This window comes from Lepidochelys olivacea, assembly GCF_965140295.1.
Source record: "Lepidochelys olivacea isolate rLepOli2 genome assembly, chromosome: 20".
In the NCBI taxonomy this organism is placed as follows: domain Eukaryota; kingdom Metazoa; phylum Chordata; order Testudines; family Cheloniidae; genus Lepidochelys; species Lepidochelys olivacea.
The window spans coordinates 2,227,513-2,250,206 of NC_140430.1; the positions used below are offsets into that span (position 1 = coordinate 2,227,513).

General features: G+C 67.2%; 1 protein-coding gene across 2 annotated transcripts; it reads left to right on the forward strand.

Moving 5' to 3' along the window:
* DGKA (diacylglycerol kinase alpha) lies at positions 1-22,657 on the forward strand. Of its 2 annotated transcripts, none has more exons than XM_084609781.1 (24): positions 1-149; positions 9,320-9,457; positions 10,242-10,318; positions 10,492-10,642; positions 11,052-11,132; positions 12,183-12,232; positions 12,774-12,848; positions 13,149-13,268; positions 13,699-13,816; positions 14,873-14,961; positions 15,367-15,486; positions 15,611-15,709; positions 16,732-16,821; positions 17,543-17,616; positions 18,110-18,184; positions 18,571-18,656; positions 18,796-18,885; positions 19,119-19,279; positions 19,552-19,616; positions 20,151-20,241; positions 20,445-20,634; positions 21,005-21,125; positions 21,444-21,504; positions 22,044-22,657. In XM_084609781.1, exons 2-24 carry the CDS (start codon positions 9,388-9,390, stop codon positions 22,140-22,142), a joined length of 2,253 nt encoding a protein of 750 aa, XP_084465907.1. In that variant the 5' UTR covers positions 1-149; positions 9,320-9,387; the 3' UTR covers positions 22,143-22,657. The 2 variants fall into 2 exon arrangements, with proteins under 2 accessions (XP_084465907.1, XP_084465906.1); XM_084609780.1 differs by lacking the exon at positions 1-149 and adding an exon at positions 191-258.
* The last annotated feature ends 37 nt before the right edge of the window (positions 22,658-22,694 follow it).

A 22,694-nucleotide genomic window follows, 5' to 3' on the forward strand; every position in this document is an offset into this window, starting at 1 on the left:
GCTCTGGGCAGGGGCGTCGCAAACCGGCTGCAGCGCGGGGCCGGGAGCACGGCACGGCACGGCACCCTGCGGGGTCTGTGCGCCCCGGAGCCCGTCGGGGCGCCCCGCTTCGCTGCCGGCGCCGGGAGGGGAGCGGCCGCAGGAGGAAGGTGCGGGGGCCCGGGAGGGGAGGCGCCGGGGCGGGCTGTGATGTCAGCGGGGCTGGGCTCGGGCGGGCGGCGCCCCAGGCTCGCCCCGCGCTGCCGAGCTCCGGACAAGGTAGGGCGCGCCCCGGGGGAAGGAGCTGCCGGGCGCCCGGGACCCCCGCGACCCCCGCCCGGCTCCGCGGCCCCCGGCGCTGGGGAGGGGCAAAGAAACTGCGGCGTCCCGGGGGATCCCGGCGCTTCCGCGGCTTCCTCGTCCCGCAGCGCCGGGGGAGGAGGAGCCGGGGTCTGGCCGCGTCCCGGGCCGCTTTGCCCCGGGTCCGGCCGCTCCCCGCCCGGGCGATTGACCTGGGTGCCCGGGGGGTCTCTGGGGCGTGACCCCGCGCCCTGCAGTGCCAGGCGCTGGGCACAGGAACAGGAGCTGCCCCGGGGGCCGGGCGCTGGGCAGGGGAAGGGGCTTCTCTGGGCCCCTGGTTGGCCCCAATGTGACCCTCTGGGCTGAGCTGCTTCAAGCCATCCTGGCCCCGGTGGGGCTGCCGGGATGGGGAGGGCCGCGTGTCTGGGCTTTTGCACCCATTCAGAGAGTGTGTGGCCAGTAGGGATCCTGCACTCGGGCTCTGGCCTGGCCAGGGCCAGAGGGTTCCCCCATTCCCCCTGGACTGTAGGTTTATAACCCGCGGGATGGCCCCTGCCCCAAGGAATCTGCAATCCCGAGCCCCCGCCTGGCGGGCAGCGCCATGCCCAGGTTTGCAGAGTGCTCGCCACATCTGCCATGGCTTCTCCTGCCCGGTAGAAAGGGGCCAGGGCCGTGCCAGCTTTCCCCACCCACCCCCCTAAGCCGCCACGAAGGAGCCATTGCCATGCAGGGGGGGCTGCAGGGACAGGAAGGGGCCGAGCAGGAGGAGGCTTTGGGGTGTTTGGCTGAGGGCGGCACAGTGGGCCAGGCAGGGGGCAGTGTAGCGAGGGGCAGAGGTTTGACCAGGGGGAACAGCGAGGCAGGGCAGAGGGGGAGACCCCTGCCTGAGCTGATGGGCCAGACTTTCCAGCCAGCAAAGCACCCCCAACCCAAATCCGGTGCCTACTGGCTGCTCCGCTCTGGCTCCAGGCGCAGCTGGTGAATCTGACCCCCAAGGGCTAATCCAGCTGGGATCAAACCTCCATCCTGGGCCCTCTGGCTCTGCTAAATCAAGAAGCCAAGCCAGCTGATTGGCCCTTGCAGGGGGAGCCAGCGGGACTGGGCCTGGTGCTCGGTGGCATGGGGGAGCACTGAAGGTGGGGGAACACTAATGGATCGGCTCCCTGTGGCCTGGATTTTTTTAGGGGTTCAGCCTCCCATGGGATTTCGGAGGCAGGTTTCTGTGTGTGATGCACTGGCCCAGGCGAAAACCACCCCCCAGGCCTCAAGTAACAAAGGCAATGCCAGCTTGTTTAACTTTTATATATGTAAAAAAAACCCAACCCTTCCTGGGCCAGGCTGGGGCTTCGTCCGGTCCGGCTCCCTCGCCGCCAGGGCAGAAATCATCCCGAGTGCGTCATGACTGGACCGCCAGTGTGGGCGCCTTCCTTCAGTGCTGGGAAGGCTGAGTCAGTCCATGGGAAATGGAACCCAGGAGTCCTGGCGCCCAGTCCTACCCGCCCCTCGGTTGGCTGACCCTCGGGGCGAGTTTCATGTTCTCTTTGGATTTGACGCTGTCTTTCCTGGAGCCTGGAACAATCCACTGGGAGAAACCAGCACTGCAGGTGTGCGGGCTGGCTGGGCCCGGTTTGTCCTGCCCCCAGCAATTCTCCTTAGACGGGAGAGGCCCCGTGCAGCTGTGCTCACCCAGCTCCAGCCATGTGCCAAAGGACACGTTTGCCCAAGAGCTCGAGCGGGCACTCCTGGTAAATAATGCGCGGCGGGGGGTTACAATCTGCCGCCAGAGTGATTGTTAATTAAGGAGAACAAACTAACTTCCTGCCAAGGTCTGAGCGGTGGCCAAACAATAACGTGCGATTTCCTAGCGCCTTTCCTCCCCCAGCACTGGCTATAGACAGGTTGTCTTCTGCCATGGAGATGCAGCCACCTCTGGGGTGGGGCGCAGCAGCTGTTTGGACAGTGCCCAGCAGAGAGGTGGTTTGCGGTCTGAGGGCAACGCCAGCACCATGCAGAGGGAAGAGTGCCCCCATTGGGCCGCCAGCCCCACTTCCGGCAGCTCCTGGCTGTTTCTTGGCCCTCCCTCGTCCAAGCACTGACCCAGCTCGGGAGGCCAAACGGGGGGGGGACCCAAGGCTGGGTGGAAACTCCCCCCCCGCCCCCACATGCTCATCCCTTCTATGGGTCAGGTGGGGGGACAGGGCAGCAGGGGGTCAGGCTTGTTGGATCCCTCTGACTGTGGCGAGGCAGGCGGGAGGGGGTGCAGGGTCCAGCTGACTTAACCCCTTCATGGGGGTTGCAGCCTAGAGTGGCCCATTGCTCTGGGGGTGGGGGAGGCCGATCAGGCTTCGCTGTGAAGTGAGGCGGGAGGCACGTTTGCAGAGGGACCAGGATGAAACAAGAGCCTACCTTAGTCAAGGGGCCTTGGCGGCGCCCTGCCGGGTGTCATGAGTTTGGTGGGGGCTTGGGCCAGGGAGCCACGTCCCCTGCACTGGCAGCCTGAGGAGAGAGGCCGAGGGCCGAGTGGGCCGCGGAGACCCTGGACTAGCCTCCCTGTGAGGCTGGTCCCGGGGTGGGGGAGAGCCATATTCACCGCTGGCAGTGGGGGCGTCTTGGTGGCGCTCAGCTTGTGGCTGCGTGAAAGGGCCTCCCCACACCCTTCCCCAGCCAGCGTGGAGCTGGGATCAGGGCTCTTGACCCCACCCTGGAAACTCTGCGAGTCACTTAGAGCTGCCTTGGGGCTGCTGTAACCCCTGCGGGAGGCAGGCCAGGCCCTAGGCTTTGGGGAGTGCAGTGAGTGAGGGCTTTGCCCTGCCCCTGCCTAGGAACAAGGTCCCCCAGAGTCAGACACCAGGGTGATGGGCCCAGCACCAGCAGAAGCTCCGAAGGCTCTGGCCCCGGGTGCTGGCCCTGCAGGTGCCAGGGCAGGAGCATTTCCTTCATTCAAGCCTGCTGGTTCTACAGGCCTGAACTCCATGGGAACGCAGGGTGTTGGCCTGACAAGGGCAGGGAGTAACCGGCTCCTGGTTCCTTTGCTCTGCGGCGTTTGGATCTGGCTGGGGCTGCGTCCGAGCCGATGGCTGGGCTGGTGGAGAAGCCGGGGAGATCAGACCCTCTTTCGCTTGGCTCAGCTGTTCCAGGAGGGGTTGGGGCAGCTGCCTTGTGTCCAGTGAGAGTGAGTTAAGATGGAGAGTTCCTGCCCTGGAGTCCTGGCACCGAGCCCCCTCCCCAGGCATTGGCCCCCACTCACCTCCCAGAGCTGGGGATAGGACCCAGGAGCCCTGGCTCCCAGCCGCCCTCGAGCTCAACCGCCTTCTCTGAAGCTTCTCCTTGTGCTGTCCCTTTAAGACTAGCCTGAGGGGGGACAACCTGACCTGACCCCCACCCCTCCCATCAGTCAGGTGGGGGCTGGCAGCTCAGCTGGAGCATGGGTGGGACCAGCCAACCCTCAGGCTCCTGGCAGTGGGGCCAGGCTGCCCCTGCCTGCCTGGGAAGTCCCATGCCTGTCTGGGACAAGTAGGGCTAAGCAGAGTGGGGGAGACAGCTGGATGTGAGGGGGGTTGTTCTGTGGGCCTGGGGCTAGTCCCAGAGCAGGACACTGAGCCATTCTCTTGAAATTCCCACCCCTTCTGCACGGTTGGTCGGCCCCCTGCTGAGTCCTGGACCATCCCCCCAGCCCAGTGCAGGCTTCACCCCCCCAGCATTCCCCCCCCAGCTCGGCTTCCCCAGCGCACCAATAGTCAGTAAGTCAGGGAGGTTGGATCCCATTAGGGGTTTAGCCATGAATCCCAGAGGGGGTGGGCGGGGAGCCTGCCAGCCTGGGCCAGCACCCCAGCGTTCCCACCCCCTGCCTCTGGCCAGCACTGGCTGGCAGGGAGCGCGGGCTGCTCCATGTGTTGGCACTGAACCAGGGAGCGTGGGCTCAGCTGGGCCAGGGGTGGGGGTTGGGGGGCAGGATGTGATGCTTTGAAGAGGGGCAGGCCCAGAGTGGGAGTCGAGACATCTGGGTTCTGTTCCGGGTGCTTATAGGCAAGTCCCTGCCCCTCTCTGCCTCAGTTTCCCCATCTGGAAAGCAGGGACGATTCTGGGGAGGCTGTGAGGCTAAACTAACGACTCATGTTTACCAAGCACTTTGGGACCAGGACTAGGGGGCACCAACAGAGCTGACGGGGAAAGCCCAGGGCTGGCCTAGTAGGGGGCTGCCAGTCAGGGTTGCTAAGAAAGGTCATTTCTCCCCCCGAACACCCTTGGCCGTGCACTCGCTTGCCTTGTGCAGCTCCCAGGTGCCGTGGCGCTTGCTGGGGGTGGGCAGCTAGAAGCACGTGGCAAGGGTGAGATGTGGTAGCGGGGGGAGCTGCCCCCTCCCAGGTTGGGGAGCTGCCGCCCCATGCGAAGGGGGGACGGGGGGGGCTGTTGGCACGCCAGCCACCTTGCCAGAAATCGGCTGGTTGGTGTCTGTCGGCAACACGAGTGTGAAATCTCCTCCATCCCGCTGGGATAAACTGTGCCCCCCCATGAGGAGTGATGGGGCTGGGCCTGGCATGGGCTGGCGAGGGGGGGGCCCCTGGTGTCCCAGGGAAGGAAGCAGCTATTTGAGCCCCCCCCCCTCCCCAGCCGCTGCCCCACCCATGACAAAGGATCGTGGGGAGGGGCTTTTCCCGGGATCGCCTGGTCCCCGGCTTGTGGCTAGGGTGCCGAGGGGTGTCTGCCACCCGGGGTCGCTGGGAGCCAAGGGCTGAGGGGGACTGGCTGGACCATTAGTTGGGGGGCTGCTGGCGCAGCAGCGTGGGTCCCTGGTGTCCCCTCTCTTCTCCCTGGCCTGAGCCCGCGCGTGTGGCCAATTGCTGTCCCAGGAGTGGAGTCAGTCCTGCCGGGGGCCAGGCAGAGCCAGGCTGGGTCAGAGCCGAGGATTCTCCGCGTCGTGTGCTGGGCACGGCCAGATGATGGGGGCAGCAGGGCCAGGGCCCCTGCTCGGCCGTCCCCTGGGGATCACGGTGTTAAGCTTTGGCCTCCAACCCCGAACGGCGTCTCCTGGCATCTGGTTTCCATTTGCCGTGCTCGGCTGGTGGAGCCAGGGGCAGGCGGGGCTGAGCTAAATTTAGCGCTGCTGATGGAGTTAGCAGGACTCAGTAACCTCAGGATCACTGGGATGTGTCCAGGGCGGAGTCGGTGCCCTTCCCCCTGGCCTGGGGTGCCAGCCCTCCTCCGAACGGCTCAGGGAGAGCAGCGGGGATGGGAGCCAAGACTCCCAGGTCCTGTTCCTAGTTCTGGGATGGGAGTGGGGTCTAGTGGTTAGAGCAGGGGAGCTGGGAGCCAGGACTCCTGGGTTCTTTTCTCAGTAGTGCTGCTGGCTCACAGTGTGTTGTGACCACTATGTGCCTCAGTTTCCCTTCTATAAAGGGCAGGGGAGCAGGATCCTATCAGGGGCTGTAAGCACATCTGACAGGTGCTAGAGAAGGTTCATGGCGCCATTAACAACAGGGTTTTATTAGCTTTGCCGCTAAGTTTGTTCAATCAGATGCAGCGCCCGGCCCCTCCCCGGCACTGGGTGCACCCCTCAGCCTGGCTGTGGCTGCATCTGCCTTCCCTGCTCTGATTGATGCTGGGCTCAAAGCCCACAGTTTCCTCCCCACCCCTGTGTGATTACCCTGTGGAAGTCACTGCTGCAGGATCTTCTGGGAGCAAAGGGGGAAGTGAGTTGACAGAAAGGCCAGGCCCACTGTAGGAGCGAGGCTGGAATTCTCCCAGGGAGCTAGCAATCCTCATGCTCCAGGGCCCAGCCTGGTCCCCAGCTGGGGTCAGGCAGGAATTTCCCTCTGGTCACAAGTGGCTGCATTGCACAGCTCAGCTGCACCATCCCTTGACTGGGCTCCGTCTTTGAGGCCTGATCGGGCTGGGGGGTGTCAGCTGCTGCCAGTCAGAGGTGAGGGTGAAGCTGAGGACCCGCTAAACTCACCCCCTGGGGGTGGCATCGACAGCAACCTCCTTGAGAGGCATAGGGAAGCCCCATCATATCCCATAGCCCCCACCCCTCGGTGTGCAGCGGGGCCAACTCAGTGCCCCACTTCCCTGCAGGGCTGGGAGCTGCCAGGGGGTCGGTCCCGTGGGGTGGGGTGGAACGGCCCCCGAGCCAGAGCAGGGATGCAGGGGGCTGGCAGGGATGCAGGGAGCTGTTAAATTGATCCCCCGGGGGTTGTGGGGAGCGGGCTCCCAGCAAGACTCCCATTCAGCCGGGGGTGGGCGGGTAGCTAGCCAGGCCCCTGGGATCTCTGCAGCCATGTCGCGGGTGCCAGGAGCCGTTTGCCTGAACCACATTTCATGCCAGCACTCTCTGTTTCTTGCCTCCCCCTTTCCTTCCTGCCCCCCCCCTCACCGGGGGGGTGTCCCTGGGGGCGGGCGCTGAGCAAAGCTGTGTTCGAATCCCAACCCCCTGCATGAAAGTGGGGGGTGCTGAGCAGCTGCCTGCTCCCCATGGCTGGGCATGTACCTAGGCGGTGGGGGGCTGTGTGCAGGGCATGTGCATGGCTGGGCAGACCACGGGGGGGGTGAGGTTTGTGTAGGGTGAGGGTGGTGTGCATGGGTGTCGGGGCGGGGGGTATGTTGGGGGATGTGGCACCAGTGCCCTGCCCCCACCCCTGGAGCCCCGGCTCGCCCTGTCCCAGCGATTTGTTCCTCGCCCCGGGACAGCCCCATGTTTACCCTGAGAGGGAGTCATTTCTTGATGGGGGGATCCCTGTGGGCACCCCCCCTGCCCGCAATGCTCTAAAAATGGATCCACCGAAAGCAGAAGTCGTTCGTTAAGGGGCTTGGACTGGCTTTGTCATCTCCTCCGGCACTGGCCGCACCCGGAGCCAGCACAACAGGGTGGGAGGAGGGGGGCTCCTGGCCCTGCTGCCAGGCAGGGGCTGAACTGGGGGTTGGTTGGTCACATGTCTGGGATGAAAGGGGGCGGCTGGGAATTAGGCAAAATCAGAGCCCCCTCCCCGCCCCCCGATTCAGGGCCTTGTTGCTAACAGAACAGGGGTGGTGCCAGTCGGGGTACAAGAAGGTTGGCAGAGCTAACCACTGGCCCCCACTCCCCTCCCAGAGCTGGGGATAGAACCCAGGAGTCCTGCCCCTCGCCCTCCTTCATTTTCATTGTTCTGCGCGTTAGCCCCTCTGCTCATATTAGCTCAGCCTGGGGTCCCCCTCTCCCTAGCCAGTGCCCCCAGTTTTGCACCTTTCTCCAGCAGCTCGGCCGGTGCCCCTCACTCCCGACTCACAGCCCCTTGCTAGCCCGGCCCTGGGCTCCCCTCCAGCCATGCTAGTAGCCCCCGGCCCAACCTGGCTAAGGGGGTGAGTTACCGCCCCAGCTTCTCCTTGTGATGTCTTCACAAATGGTTGTATTGAGGGACTGATTTACTCTTGTTCTATAGCCCCTGTCATCCTGAAGGGCCACTTTTGGGGCAGGCCAGGGCTGGGAGAGCAGGGGCTGTGGGTCAGGATTGAGGGACACCGACAGAGCTTGGGGGGACCCAGGGCTGGGAGAGCAGGGGCTGCGGGTTGGGATTGAGGGGCACCATCCAAGCCGCTCTCTGGTCTCAGACTTGCTGTCCGGGCTGCGAGGGGGCTGGCGTCCAGGGGGGCCGTGCTTGGTATTAGCCCCATTAGAGTTAATGGGAGCAGCACGTCCTGTCCTCTCCCTGCCCCACAGAGACCTTGGAGCACTTCGTGCAGCCCGGCAGCTCCCAGGTGTGCGCCGAGATCTGGATTAATGTGAATAAATCATCGTAGTAATGGAGTGAGCCGAGGGCTTTGGCGGGCAGCGGATACTGGGAAAATACTGCTGCCGGGGAAGGAAACAGGGAGGCAGACATGCGATTCCAGCCCGGGAGCAGGGGGCCCCTGGCGTGAACAACCCCTCGCTCCCACTGGGCGGGCGGATCTCAAAGCACTCAGTGCTTTATTATCCCCTGGTGGGGAAACTGAGGCACAGAGTGGGGAAGTCAGTGGAGAGTCTACGACATGGCTAGGAATGGGACCCAGGCATCCTGCACTAACCATTAGACCGCACGTCCCAGAGCTGGATGCAGTGGGGGCACAATACTAGTCAAGATCTGGGGGGTGGGGCTGGCGCAGCGGCCCCTCCCCCATGCTGCTCCCCCCCCCCCCCCCGGCATTGCTGTTGCTCTTGGACCCCAGCCGGTCCATACGCAGTTTGCAGCCCGCTCTGCCTAGCGCCCCAAGCCCCAGCCTATGCTGAGAGGAGCTTTGCCTGTTGCCAAGACCCACCTCTTTCCTGCCCCCCCCAGTTCATGTCTCTGAATCAGCCGATCTCCCCCCCATCCCCAATTCACAGCGGCAATTGGAGAAACAGGAACCTCCCCCTCCCCGCCCTCCAGCCATGACTTGGCACCATTAAATATTTAGCAGTGCCGGCAAAGTGGCCGCCTGCGGAGAGGTATAAAGCACTGGAACCAGCTGCCCATCGCTACCAGCTCCGTGCCAGGCTGCTGGGGCACGGGCCAGCCCATGCGCCTCCCAAGTGTCCCGCTCTAGACCCCCGCAGCGCTGGCAGGGGTGTCTGCACTGGCAATGGGGCTGTTCTGGGGCAAATGGTGCCCCTGTCTGTTGGCCGGCGGCCAGCCCACCCCAGTCGGTAATTGGGTAATATCCCTTTAAGAGCCCCTGCCGCTGGGGGTCTCAGCGGTGGGTCCAGAAGAGGCACATAAGGACATCGAGTGGTGGTGGCCCCACTCCCACCCCCGACTGCCGTGGGTGCCAGCCCGGCCTCCTCCGCTGGGCTCCAGCCGCCCCAGAGCAGGGCCCCCCCGGGTTGGGATACCAGGGGAGGTTTGGGGGGCGCCGGGGGCTTGGCTGGCATTGCCTGGGGGCAGCGGTTGGTGCTTGGCTCCGCCGGGGAATGTGCTGGCTCAGCTAATCCGGGAGGGGCGCTGCCCGGGGACACCCCCCCTCGGTCGCTCTCGCCGGCACCTCGCCCGGGTCCGTCGCGCTCTGCATCCTCACTCCCCTGTTGGCTCCTTTTGTCTCTTCCCCCCCCCAGTCACCCCCCGGGAGTCTGTTTCTAACTGCCCCCCCCCGGCAGCCGCGGCCCAGAGGCCCCAGAACATCATGTCGGAGAGCAAGGATTGGGCCACCCTGAGCCCCGAGGAGTTCGCCCACCTGCAGAAGTACATTGACTGTGAGTGACCAGCTCCCCCCCCAGCCCTGCCCCCCCCCAGCCCCACTGGGGCAGGTGCCCAGCGCCGTGGGGACAACCCTGCCCTCAGAATGGTCCCACTGCCCCGGGGGTGGGGGGCTGCGGTAGGGAATCCCTGTGGGAACAGCCTGTGGCCCCCAGGGCATCGGGGCCCCAAGGAAAAGGGCCCCCCTGCCCCGTAACCAGTGAGCGCCACCCCCACAGACCGGGCTCCGCCTAGGGTGCGGGGCCGGTGGGGAGAGTTGCCACGGCTCTGGCAGGAGCAGGATCGGGCCCCAGGCGGGGGGGATGCAGCTGAGCTGGGCAGCTCCCTTCACCCAGCCATGCCAGCGTTAACCCCACCCACACCCCGCTGCGCGCTGGGGGGTTGGCCCCACTGGGACCCCCCGTCAGGTTCCGCAGTGGGGGGTGGGGTCCCCTCTTTTGGGGATTTGCCCTGATACCAACGCTCCAGGCCTGCAGGGGGGGCCCATTTTCTGCCGGGGGGGAGGGCTGACCTGGCCCCCCGTCACAGCCTCACAGGTCGTGCCCCATAAGGCTAGGAAGCTTGGGGTGGCGGGGAGGGCGGTAGAGTGGCTGGATCTGCCCCCAGAGCAGGGCGGGGGCCACGGTGGCAGAACTGCAGCTCTCGCCCCCCCAGCAGGGGAGGGGGAGGGCTTGGCCCCGGGTCTGGGCAGTGTCTGCCCCAGGCCAGGGCTGCTCCCCACTCCCGGCTGGGGGGGACCCTGGGATCGTGACTCTCCCCATCTCCCCCCCCCCCCCCCAGACAGCAGCAAGAAGGTCCAGGACGTTCTCCAGGAGTTCTACGGAGATGGCACCTTGGTGCAGCACCTGCAGGGAGACGTGAGTCCGCCCTGATGCCCCCCGTGCCCCACGGGGGTGGCCCAGTCTGTCCCTGGAGCCCCTCTGCTCTGAGCCGGGCCGGCCCCCTCCCTCCAGCTTGGAAGCGCCGAGCAGAAGCCCCCCCAGGCCCAGGATGCCCCCTAACTGCCCCCCCCTCTGCTGCCTCCCCCCAGTCCATCGACTTCGAAGGTTTCAAGCTGTTCATGAGGAGCTACCTGGAGGCCGAGGAGATCTCGGACGCGCTCTGCCAACACCTCTTCCTGTCCTTCCAGACCTCGCCTGGGAGGGCCCCGGGGGAGCAGCCGGGCCTCGGGGAGCAGCCAGGTAAGGGCACGCACCGGCCCCGCCTGCTCCGTCAGCCTGGCAGAGCCGGAGGACAGTCCCCATCAGATGCCGACTGTACGGGGTATATGACACACAGCGGAGCAGTTCTGATCCCAGGCAGTGGGGGGCAGTCACTAGCTAGCTTGCTGCAGTGGCCAGAGCTGGACTGATGGGGGGGGGGCAACATGGGGCACAGGCTGCCTGGGGCTAGGGGACTGCAGCTCATACTGGGCGGGGGGCTGCAGAGGGTCCCCCATTTCCCGTTGCTGCTTACCACTTCCCGCCCCCTCCCACCCCTGCTGGCAGCTGAAGCCGAGGAGTGAATGGGCCTTGGGGCCTGATCTCCTGGGTCCCTGCTGTGTGGGGCAGGGGGGCTGCAGGATCCAGTGCGGGCTCTGTCTCTTTGCAGCCAGCGGCCTGGTCTGTGTCAACGACGTCTCCTGCTACTTCTCGCTGCTGGAGGGGGGGCGCCCTGAGGACAAGCTGGAGTGTGAGTCTGGGGGTGGGAACGCTGCGGGGGGGGCTGTCCCACCCACCCCAGCCCCATGGAGAGGTGACAAGGACAGGGCAGCTCTCGGGCTCAGACCTGAGTTGGGTTCCTAATGGGGCAAGGGCTGGGGGGGGAGCCACAGCGGGGGGTGTCAGGGTCCCCGGGCGATGCTCTGGGACTGCTCCCCAGGAAGCCAGGCAGGACTCTGGGGGGTCTCCTCTCGGGGAGTAGCCTGTCTGCAGGACACACAGCTCCCCCGGCTCCACCTTCCTGGGTCTGACCTCGGAGCATTCAGCCTCCTCTGCCCCTCCGTGTGCTTCCCCCAGCCAGTCCGCCCAGGCGGGGTCCTGGGGGGAGCAGAGGGTCCTGCCCCCCAACTCCGCAGTCAGACGTGACTCTCAGCCAGCCAGGAAAACAGAAGGTTTATTAGACGACAGGAACATGGTCTAACACAGAGCTTGCAGGAGCAGAGAACAGGACCCCTCAGCTGGGTCCATTTTGGGGGGCCGTGAGCCAGACAACCACGTCTGCCCTTCACTCCTCGTCCCCGCCAGCCCCAAACCTGAAACTCCCTCCAGCCCCTCCTCCTCTGGGCTTTGTCCCTGTCCCGGGCCAGGAGGTCACCAGATTCCTTTGTTCTCCAACCCTTTAGCTCTCACCTGGCAGGGGGGAAGGGCCCAGGCCATCAGTTGCCAGGAAACAGGGTGTCGGCCATTCTCTGTGTCCAGACCCCTGCACACACCTGCCCTCTAGGGCTCTGCAGTGATCATACACCCTTATCCCACCCGCTAGAGACTTAAGAACTGCCTAGGGGAAACTGAGGCACCCCCACACCATTCAGAGGAAACATTAAGAACAGTCCCACTTCGTCACAGGAGGCTCGTGGGAGACCTTTGGGGTTAGAGGTCTTTCCCCAGAGGGGTGGAGGCTGACAGGCTGTGCTAGGATGTGGGTTGGATGGGGGCTGGCATAGGGTGGGGGTGGGGGGGCCATGGAGGTCTGGGCCTGGCTGGGGTCCCCCCACTGACTCCGCTTTCTCCCCCCCCCCAGTCACCTTTAAGCTCTATGATAAGGATGGGAACGGCCTGCTGGACAGCTCGGTGAGTGCCGTGGGGGGACCACAGCCCCCCATTACTGTCCCCTTCACCCTAATGCCCCCCACTGCCCGCTCTGAGCACCTGGGTCCTGCAGAACCCGCCACACTGTGCCTGGCAGAGGCTGGGAGCAGCCCCCCCCATCTCTATGCCCCCGCTGGGTCCGGCCCTGCAACAAAGGGAGGCCTTTGTGCCCCCCCCCCAGGGATCCACAGGTGCTTCCAGCCTCAGGGCTGAGCAAGGGGTCCATCCCTGGGGGGCTGTCTCCCTCCCTCCCATGGGCCAGTACTGACCCACTCTGCCCCCCCCCGGGCCGATTACTGACCCGTTCTGCCAGCCCTGCCACCCCCCATGGGCCGGTACTGACCCACTCTGCCCCCCCCCCGGGCCGATTACTGACCCGTTCTGCCAGCCCTGCCACCCCCCATGGGCCGGTACTGACCCACTGTGCCCCCTCCGGGCTGGTTACTGACCCATTCTGCCAGCCCTGCCCCCCCCCATGGGCCGGTACTGACCCGCTCTCTTCTCCCCGCTCCGGGCCCCCCAGGAGGTGGATCGGATCATCACCCAGATGATGCGAGTGGCCGAGTACCTGGACTGGGACGTCACGGAGCTCAAACCTGTGAGTACCGTGCTGGGGCCGTGGGGTGCGTGGGGCTGCCCTGGCCCTGCCCCCTCTTGCCTGGAGGGGCACCAGCCCACGGGCACTGCAGGGGACAGTGTGTGCTGGGGGGGCTGCCCTGAGCCCGTGGGGAGGGAGGGGGTGCAGGGCTGGGGGTGAAGTGGCTGCAGATGGGGAGTCCCGTGCCCCTGCCGTGGAGAGTGGGGGGGAGATGGGGCCCTTGGAGGGGGTGCTGTTGGGTGGGGGCTCACCCAGCCCCTCTGGAGCCCCTGAGCCATGTCCCTGCCCCCCCCCCCCCAGATCCTGCAGGAGATGATGAGGGAGATCGACTACGATGACAGCGGGACGGTGTCGCTGGCCGAGTGGCTGCGTGGGGGGGTCACCACCATCCCCCTCCTGGTGCTGCTGGGCCTGGAAGTGGTGAGTCCCGGGGGGCGGGGGGGGACACAGAGAGGGGCGACCCCAGGGGGGTCCCAGGGGGGCGAGGGGGGCAATCCCTGGGGGTGGCAGAAATGCTCTGAGCCGTGTGGGAATTCGACCCCCTCCAACGATGGGGATCCCCGTTGGGCAAGGTGGAAAGCAGCCAGGGGCATGACGGGCGGGGCCGGGGCGGGAAGCTCCCTACCCCCACCCCGATCCTTCCTGTGGGCCTGGGACCCCCCACGAGCCCTGATTTCCCCCCCCGCCCCCTGGCCCAACCAGTGGTAACCGCGAGTGGGTAACGGCCCACAGGTGAGCCCCACGCCCCTCGGGGAGAAGCTCTGTGTAGCCCAGCCCCACCCCGCCCCGCCGACTCCCGCCCCAGCCCCCCCAGGGACCCCCCCGGACTCTCTCTCGTCTCTCCCCGCAGAACATGAAGGACGACGGGCAGCACATGTGGTGTCTGAAGCACTTTAACCGGCCCGTCTACTGCACCGTCTGCGAGACCCTGCTGCTCGGCCTGCGCAAGCAGGGCCTGGCCTGCACCTGTGAGTGCCCCGGCCCCCCCCCCGCCGGCCCCCTCCCTCTGCCCCCCCCGACACGGGCCCGGGCCCCCCCCCGCCGGCCCCCTCCCTCTGCCCCCCCCGACACGGGCCCGGGCCCCCCCCCGCCGGCCCCCTCCCTCTGCCCCCCCCCCGACACGGGCACGGGCCTGCCCCCCCCCGCCGGCCCCCTCCCTCTGCCCCCCCCCCGACACGGGCACGGGCCTGCCCCCCCCCCCGCCGGCCCCCTCCCTCTGCCCCCCCCGACACGGGCACGGGCCTGCCCCCCCCCGCCGGCCCCCTCCCTCTGCCCCCCCCCCCGACACGGGCACGGGCCTGCCCCCCCCCCGCCGGCCCCCTCCCTCTGCCCCCCCCGACACGGGCACGGGCCTGCCCCCCCCCCGCCGGCCCCCTCCCTCTGCCCCCCCCGACACGGGCACGGGCCTGCCCCCCCCCGCCGGCCCCCTCCCTCTGCCCCCCCCCCGACACGGGCACGGGCCCTCCCCCCGCCGGCCCCCTCCCTCTGCCGCCCCCCCCCCCCGACACGGGCACGGGCCTGCCCCCCCCGCCGGCCCCCTCCCTCTGCCCCCCCCCCGACACGGGCACACACCCCCCCCGACACGGGCCCGGGCCCCCCCCCGACATGGGCATGGCCCCACCTCTGTGCCCCTCCCCCAACACGGGCCTGGCTAGGGGAGGGGGATCCCCCCCACCTCCGCCCCCCTGGAGAAATGGGCACCAGCCAGGGAAGGGCACCCAGGGGGCGCTGTGAGTTGTGTGGGGCTGGTGGGGCCCAGCCTGGGGTGACCCCACCCACCTCTCATTCAGCCAATGACACACCAGCAAATCAGCATTGTGTCATCAGCTCAAACTGCCATTGGCTGGCCTAACCCCCGCCCTTTTCCCTCCGTTCAGATGTGATTGGCTGGCCCACTCGAAGCCCCGCCAATCATTGAGGGGGGATTGGGGCGGGGCTAGAGGAGGAGCTAAGCCCCGCCCCTGCCCAGCTTGTGCCCCGCCTCCCTGGTCACTAACCTGCTGGCGTGTCTTTTCTCCCTCCAGTCTGCAAGTTCACGGCCCACGAGCGCTGTGCCCGCCGGGCGCCCCTCAGCTGCATCAGCACCTACGCCAAGTCCCGCAAGGACACCAGCGTGAGTGGGGGGCAGGGGACCCCCCGTGTCTGTCTGGCCACGTCCCAGCGCGACGGCCCCCGGTCCCCAGAACCATCCTCCCCCCCCAAGTACCTCCCACGTGCTCGCTAGCCCCATTGTACAGACGGGGAAACTGAGGCACAGAGTGCGGCAGGGACTTGCCGCTGATGGGCTGACAGACTCTGGGATTAGAACCCAGGAGTCCTGACTCACAGCCCTCCCCTCACCACCCTCCCAGCGCTGAGGAGAGAACCCAGGCATCCTGGCTCCCAGCCCCCCATAGCCCCTGGCTCTAACTCACTCAACCCCACTCCCCTCCCAGAGCCGGGAGAGAACCCAGGCATCCTGGCTCCCAGCCCCTGCTGGGCGATGGGAGCGCTCACTGCCCCCCCCGCCCCCCCGCAGGCGCAGAGCCACGTGTGGGTGAAGGGCGGCTGCGAGGCCAGCAAGTGCGACAAGTGTCAGAAGAAGATCAAGAGTTTCCAGAGCCTGACGGGGCTGCATTGCGTCTGGTGCCACCTCAAGGTGGGTGCAGGCCCCCCCCTCCCGCCCCCCCCCGGTGCTCCTGCCAGGCACTGGAGGCTGGGGGGCAGCTTCAGGGGAGGTGGGGCCAGGAGCGTGTGCTGGGCTAACCCCCCGTCCCCCCCAGATCCACGAGGAGTGCCAGCCCAGCGTGCCCCCGACCTGCGACTGTGGGGCCCTGCGGGACCACATCCTGCCCCCTTCGGCCATCTACCCCGTTGTGCTGGTGAGTGAGCCTGTCACGGGGTCCCCGGGCGATGCTCTGGAACTGCTCCCCATGAAGCCGGTCAGGACTCGGGGCAGTCGCCTTCCTGGGAGCAGCCTGTCTGCAGGACACACAGCTCACCCGGCTTCCACCTCCCTGGGTCTGACCTCGGAGCATTCAGCCTCCTCTGCCCCTCCGTGCGCTTCCCCCAGCGAGTCCGCCCAGGCAGGGTCCTGGGGGGGCCAGAGGGTCCTGCCCCCCAACTCCGCAGTCAGACGGGACTCTCAGCCAGCCAGTAAAACAGAAGGTTTATTAGACGACAGGAACATGGTCTAACACAGAGCTTGTAGGTGCAGAGAACAGGACCCCTCAGTCAGGTCCATTTTGGGGGGGCAGTGAGCCAGACAACCACGTCTGCACTTCACTCCTCGTCCCCAGCCAGCCCCAAACTGAAACTCCCTCCAGCCCCTCCTCCCCTGGGCTTTGTTCCTGTCCCGGGCCAGGAGATCACCGGATTCCTTTGTTCTCCAACCCTTCAGCTCTCACCTTGGGGGGGGGGGGGAAGGGCCCAGGCCATCAGTTGCCAGGAAACAGGGTGTCGGCCATTCTCTGTGTCCAGACTCCTGCACACACCTGCCCTCTAGGGCTCTGCAATGATCATACACGCTTATCGCACCCCCTAGATACTTAAGAACTTCATAGGGGAAACTGAGGCACCCCCACACTACTCAGAGGAAACATTAAGAACAGTCCCACTTCGTCACAGAGCCCCCGCCGGGCTTATGGACCAGCCCGGATCCCCTGGCTAGGGCTTTATGGACCAGTCCAGGTGCCTTTGGGAGGCCTGCCAGGCTGGGGAGTTCCCTGGCCCCACACTGGGGAGAGACCAGAGGCCACCAGCAAGGGGCTCTGTGCCCCATTGGGCTTTGAACCCAAAGGAGCAGCTCCGCCCCTTGAGCCCCACGGAGCCCTGGGGGCTGTTGGTTCCTCTCCCAGGGCTCTGGGCCCCTGCCCCCAGGTGACGCCCTGGCTCTGGGTTCCAGGAGAGGCAGAACAGCCAGAAGAGCGACGGCGGGACCCCGGTGGAGGAGACGCCGCAGCCCTGCACCACGCCCGAGGGCCAGGCGCTGCGGGTGAGTGGGGGGCGACGCCCCAACGGCGCTGCTCTTCGACTGGCACCTGCGGGACGCGGCCACTGGGGGGCAACGAGAGCCCAGTGACCCGAGCAGCCAGGTCGCTTGGCCCAGTAGGGGGCAGCAGCATGTCGGGGGGGCTGGGAGGGTGGGAGCTGGCTGGGGGCCCTTGGGACGCTGCGGGGGGAGGCCGTGCCCCAGCCCGGAATAGACCCTGCCTAACGGGGCGAGGCCCCCCAGCAGGGCCCCGGGCGGGGGTGGGGCCGGGATTTTGAAAAATGAGGGCGTTTATCCCTGCCCAGAATGAGGTAACAACCCCCCCCCTCTCCCCAGGGCTCCCCCCCCCTTCACCCTGGTCCATACACACAGAGGGCTCTCGCTATTGGCTCATACAGGGCCAGTGGCTCCCTCTGGTGGCAGACGGTGACCATGCAACTTGGCCACAGCAGCCGCCTCCCCTGAGCAGGTGCTGCTGGACAGAGGGTTTGGTGAACCGTCTGCAGGTGCAGACGCCAAGACGTGCACTTCTTCCCACGCCCGCTGTGGCCCCAGCAGGCCCAGGCTTTGCCTTGCCCAGCCCCTCGGCACGAGCCGCGGAGCCGCGCTCCGGCCCTGCAGCGGCCGCCGTGGGCGGTCATTTCCTGGAACCCGTCTGCGGTTTGCTGCGCCCGTGACTCTCCCGTGTCTCACCCTCTCGTTTCCCCTTTCCCGTGCTCTGTAGATCGTCCCCATCCCCGACACCCACCCCCTGCTGGTCTTCGTCAACCCCAAGAGCGGCGGGAAACAGGGGGAGAGGTAAGGGGGGGGGTCAAGCCGAGCGGGCTCTTGGGAGCCAGAACTCCTGGGTTCTATTTCTGGCAGGGCGAGATGTGTGGGGTCTAATGGTTAGACATGGGGCGGGGCCGGGGGAGGCAGGGCTCCTGGGTTCTGTTCCTGACTCTGGAAGGGGAGTAGGGTCTACTGGGTCTGTGCAGAGAACAGGGAGCCAGGACTCCTGGGTTCTCTTCCCAGTTCTCTGTGTGACCTTGGGCAAGTCTCTGTCTGTGCCTCAGTTTCCCCACCTAATATGACGGGTGGAGGGGTTTGGGAGGGTTGTTCCAAGGTTGCCAGGCAACAGTCTCATTATCGTGATGTCATTGCTCCACCCTGGTCTAAGGGATATGCCCCTGGACAGCCCCCCCCCACCTCCCTCCCCATGATCTAGACTGTGTCGGGGGGGGGGGGTGTCCATGGCGATGCCTGGTGTGGGTTCTCGCTCCTGACGCCCCCCCCTCGTCTCCACGACCAGGGTGCTCCGGAAGCTCCAGTATCTCCTCAACCCGCGGCAGGTTTACAACCTGATGAAGGGAGGCCCGGCCCCCGGGTGAGTGAGAATTCAGGGGCCCCGGGGCCCTTCACTGGGGGTCTCGGCCCTGCCCCCTAGTGGACTCTTGCCCACATTGCAACACCACGGGGCAGCTCCACGGCATGAATGGGAGGGGGGTCAAAGGGCATCGGCCGAGGGAGGGGAGTCGGGGAGCCCAGGGCTGGGGTAACAGGGGGCTGCGGGTCGGGAGTGAGGGGCACCGGCAGGGCTGTCGGGGAGCCCAGGGCTGGGGTACCAGGGGGCTGTGGGTCGGGAGTGAGGGGCACCGGCAGGGAGCCCAGGGCAGGTCAGGGGGTAACTAACCCTTGGGGAGGATCTGGCAGGGAATGGGGTGCGGGAATCTGGGCCCCGGCGCTGACCCAGCTCCGTGTCTCTGTTCGCAGGCTGAACTTTTTCCGGGACGTGCCGGATTTCCGGATCCTGGTGTGCGGCGGGGACGGCACCGTGGGGTGGATCCTGGACGCCATCGGTAGGTGGAAGCTGGAGGGGGGGAGGGGCAGGAAACGGGGCCCGATTCTTGGCCCGGGCTGGGGCAGGAGCCACTTGGACCCTGCCCTTGGAGGGCCAAGGAGCCCGCCCCCCCGCCGACCGTCCCTCTGTCCTTGCAGATAAAGCCAACCTGCCCGGGCGCCCCGCGGTGGCCGTGCTCCCGCTGGGCACCGGCAACGACCTGGCACGATGCCTGCGCTGGGGAGGAGGTGAGTGACGCCCGGGGGAGAGCTGGGCCCGGGGGTCTCCCTAGCCTGGCACCCGCCCCCCAGGAGACTAACGGGCGCGGCCTGCCTAGCTACCCCCCACCCCCCGCTCAGGCCTATGGCCCCATCCAGCCAGGTGCCCCCCTGCCCATCTCTGCCCCCAGCCCCGCTTAGGGAGAGGCGGGGGGGGTGCCTGGCACTGTCCCCTCCCGCTGAGGCCGTGCCCCTGCCCCCAGGCTACGACGGGGAGAACCTGCGAAAGATCCTGAAGGACATCGAGAGCAGCAGCATCCTGCCCATGGACCGGTGGCTGGTGCAGGTGACCCCCGAGAACCCCGTGGAGAAGGGGGACCCCGTCCCCTACGAGATCATCAACAACTACTTCTCCATCGGCGTGGTACGGCCGGGGGTGGCTGTGGGGTCTGAGCCCTGGCACTGAGGGGGGGGAGGAGGGTGGCTAGAGCCCAGTATGGGGGGTGTGGTTGTGGGGGGCAGGATGGAGCCCCCAGGATGCGATGGGACTTCTCCCTGTCCCATGCTCCACATGCAGGAGCCTGGCTCGGTGTCACTCCCGTCTGGCCAGCATAGGAACCGCGGGGGGGGGGGGGGGCTGCTACCCCCCCCCCCGTTATCCGCGCTGGGCTCTGACTGCGTCTGTCTCGTCTCCAGGATGCCTCCATCGCTCACCGCTTCCACCTCATGAGGGAGAAGTACCCTGAGAAATTCAACAGCAGGTGTGTGGGGCCGGGGGGGAGACGACGAGGGCAGGCTGGCGGGTAGGGGGTGGGCGAGGCAGGTGGGCATGGCAGGGGCTGGGCTGCCAGCCACGCTGTGACCTCGGGGGTTCCCGGAGGCACGGGGGCCCTGGCCTCCCGTGTGGATCCCGGCTGGGGCGCAGGGAAGCTCGGAGCGGCTGATCCAGCCCTTGGGGAGCCCGTGGGAGGCGGCGACTCTGGGTCCATGGCCTGGGCCTCGCCCATCGCACTGGTGACTCCCTGAGACGCCCCCACCACCCAGCGGAGATGGGCCGGGAGCCAAAGCCAGCACCCTGCCCCCATGGCACCCCCTGCTGGGACGGCAACAGCCGGGCGCTCCCCCTGCCCCCCCCGCCAGTGCCCTGCCTGCCCCCACGACACCCCCTTCTGGGACGGCAACAGCCGGGCGCTCCCCCCCGCCAGTGCCCTGCCCGCCCCCCTCCCGGTGCCCCCTGGTGTGGTGTGGTTTGTTCAGTTTTCCACCCGTGGGTTGTGGGGCTGTTTCCTCTCCAGGATGAAGAACAAACTCTGGTATTTAGAATTCGCCACGTCCGAGACCATCTTCGCCACCTGCAAAAAGCTCAAGGAATATCTGACCATTGAGGTGAGGGACGGAGCCCAGCGCTGCCCCCCGCCCCCTGCCCCACGCATGCCCAGGGCCCCCAGCCATCGCCCCCTGCTGGCAGAGCCCAGGGCTGGAGCATGAATTCTCTGCCTGGCCTGCAGGGCGAGCACCGGGTGGCCTCTCTGGGGTGGGAGCTGGTTTACGCAGGTCTCCAGTTGGTAACGAGGGCTCTGCCCCCCCAGTGCTGCGGGCAACCCCTGGACCTGAGTGGAGCCCTCTCGGGGGTCGCTGTCCTCAACATTCCCAGCATGCACGGCGGCTCCAACCTCTGGGGCGAGACCAAGAAGCCGCTGGGCGAGGCCCGGAACAGGGCCACGGGGAGCCAGCCCGAGGCCGTCACCGACCCGGAGACGCTCAAGACCTGCGTGCAAGGTGTGGCGCTGGGGGGGCGGGGCCTGCATGCAATGGGCGGGGCCAGGAGTGCCGTGGGGGGCAGGTAGTCATCCCGTGGGTGGAATTGGGGGCGGGGCCTCGGGTGGAGCAGAGGTGGGGCCTTTTCTGCCTTGGCCCCTCCCACTAAGTGGAGCTATTAGAGCCCCGCCTCCTTAAAGGCACAGCACCCTATTGGGGGGCTGGGTCCATGAGGCGCTCCCCAGAGCAGGGGCCCACCTGCCACCCCCTGGCCCACGGAGCTGGTTGGGAGGGGGGGAGCCGGGTGTGGGGGCTGGGCTCACTCATCCCCTGGCCCTGGCCCCCCGGCAGCATGGGGGGGCCAGCACTGACGGCCCCTCCCTCCCCCCAGACCTGAGCGACAAGCGGCTGGAAGTGGTGGGGCTGGAGGGCGTGATCGAGATGGGGCAGATCTACACCGGCCTGAAGAGCGCAGGCAAGCGGCTGGCCAAGTGCTCGGAGATCACGCTGCGGTGAGAGCCGGGGGGGCACCGGGGGCAGAGGGGGTGAGGTTCCCTGGGGGCAGTCAGCCCCCATGATCTTACGGGAGGCAGGCTTGGCCCTGGGACCCGCCACGCGGTGGGGAAGGTCCCAGCCCCCTGCGGTGGGCAGGCTTGGCCCTGGGACCCGCCGCGCGGTGGGGAAGGTCCCAGCCCCCTGCGGTGGGCAGGCTTGGCCCTGGGACCCGCCGCGCGGTGGGCAGGCTTGGCCCTGGGACCCGCCGCGCGGTGGGCAGGCTTGGCGGGGGGGGGGGGGCTCTGTGGGGCTGTCTCACACCGGGGTCTCCGCAGGACCCTGAAGTGCCTGCCCATGCAGATCGACGGGGAGCCCTGGATGCAGCCGCCCTGCACGGTAAGGAGCCGTATGGGGGTCCCCCCCCCCGCACTCCCCTGAGCCAGCAGTGGAGATCCAAGCCCCCTGCAGCTTTCCCAGCCCCCGCGAGAGGCCTCAATAGACCCCCCCCCGCCCCCCCCTGCCCATCCGTCTTGGGGCGCGGAGGAAGCCGGGGCCGCCTGGTGTTGGGAGGGGGGCTGGGGGCCAGGGCAGTCGGCTCCGCTACCTACCCCGGGCAGAAAGGGGCCCATTTGGAGTGGGGGCGGCACCCGGGTGCCCCTCGCCTGCTGGTCGCATGGGGCCAGGGCTAGCAGGTGTTGGGGCGGTTCGGAGCCATGGGGCTGGGGTGCTGGCAGCCACGCGCCCCCCCCCATAGGCAGGAGGTGCCGTGGAGGGGTAGGTGCATTACTAGGGAACCTGCAGGGTGGGGGTTGTGTGGCTGGAGCTGGGGGAGGGGACGCTTCCCTGCCCACACCAGAAACCCCCCCCCTCCCCCCCACGTGTCCTTCCTCCCCCCAGCGTGTCCTTCCTCCCCCCACTCTCTCTCTCTCTTTTAGATCAGGATCACGCACAAGAACCAGGCGCCCATGCTCTTGGGCCCGCCCCCCCGCTCCTCCAGCTTCTTCGGCATCAAGAAGGGACCCCATGAGTCCTAGGGGGCATAGCTGGGGGCCAAGGATGCCCCCCCCGGCCCGGCCACCTTGGCTCTGAGCGGGGAACAGCCCAACTCCAGGGGCGCTGGTGGGTTTGGTTCCTGCCCCGCCCCCCCCGGTGCAGCCTGGATGTCCCGTGTAGACCATCGCGTCATTTGGGGGGTGGGTGTCACGCCTGTGGGCCCCTTCCCTGCCCAGGCCCCCCTGCCTGCTGGCCGCCGTAGCGAGCGGGGGGCGGGCGGGAGGCCTTGGTCTAATCCCCCCCACCCCCGCTGCTGAGAGTCCTGGCCCCCACTGCCCACCCCCTCTTGGGTGTTTCTGCCCCATGGTGGGGAGGAAGGGGGCATCTGTATCTGCCCCTCCTGTGCATCTCTGGCCCCGGCGGGTGGGGTGGGAAGCAGCGTGCTGGGCCCCTGCGTACCCTACATTCCAGCCCCCCTATTTATTGCCCCCACAGTCCAAACTCCCACCCCCCCTTGAGATTTCAAGTGCCTCGTCTTACTAATAAAGGTTGGAGGCTTTTGTTCTCCCCCCCGCCCCATCGTGGTTGCTGTT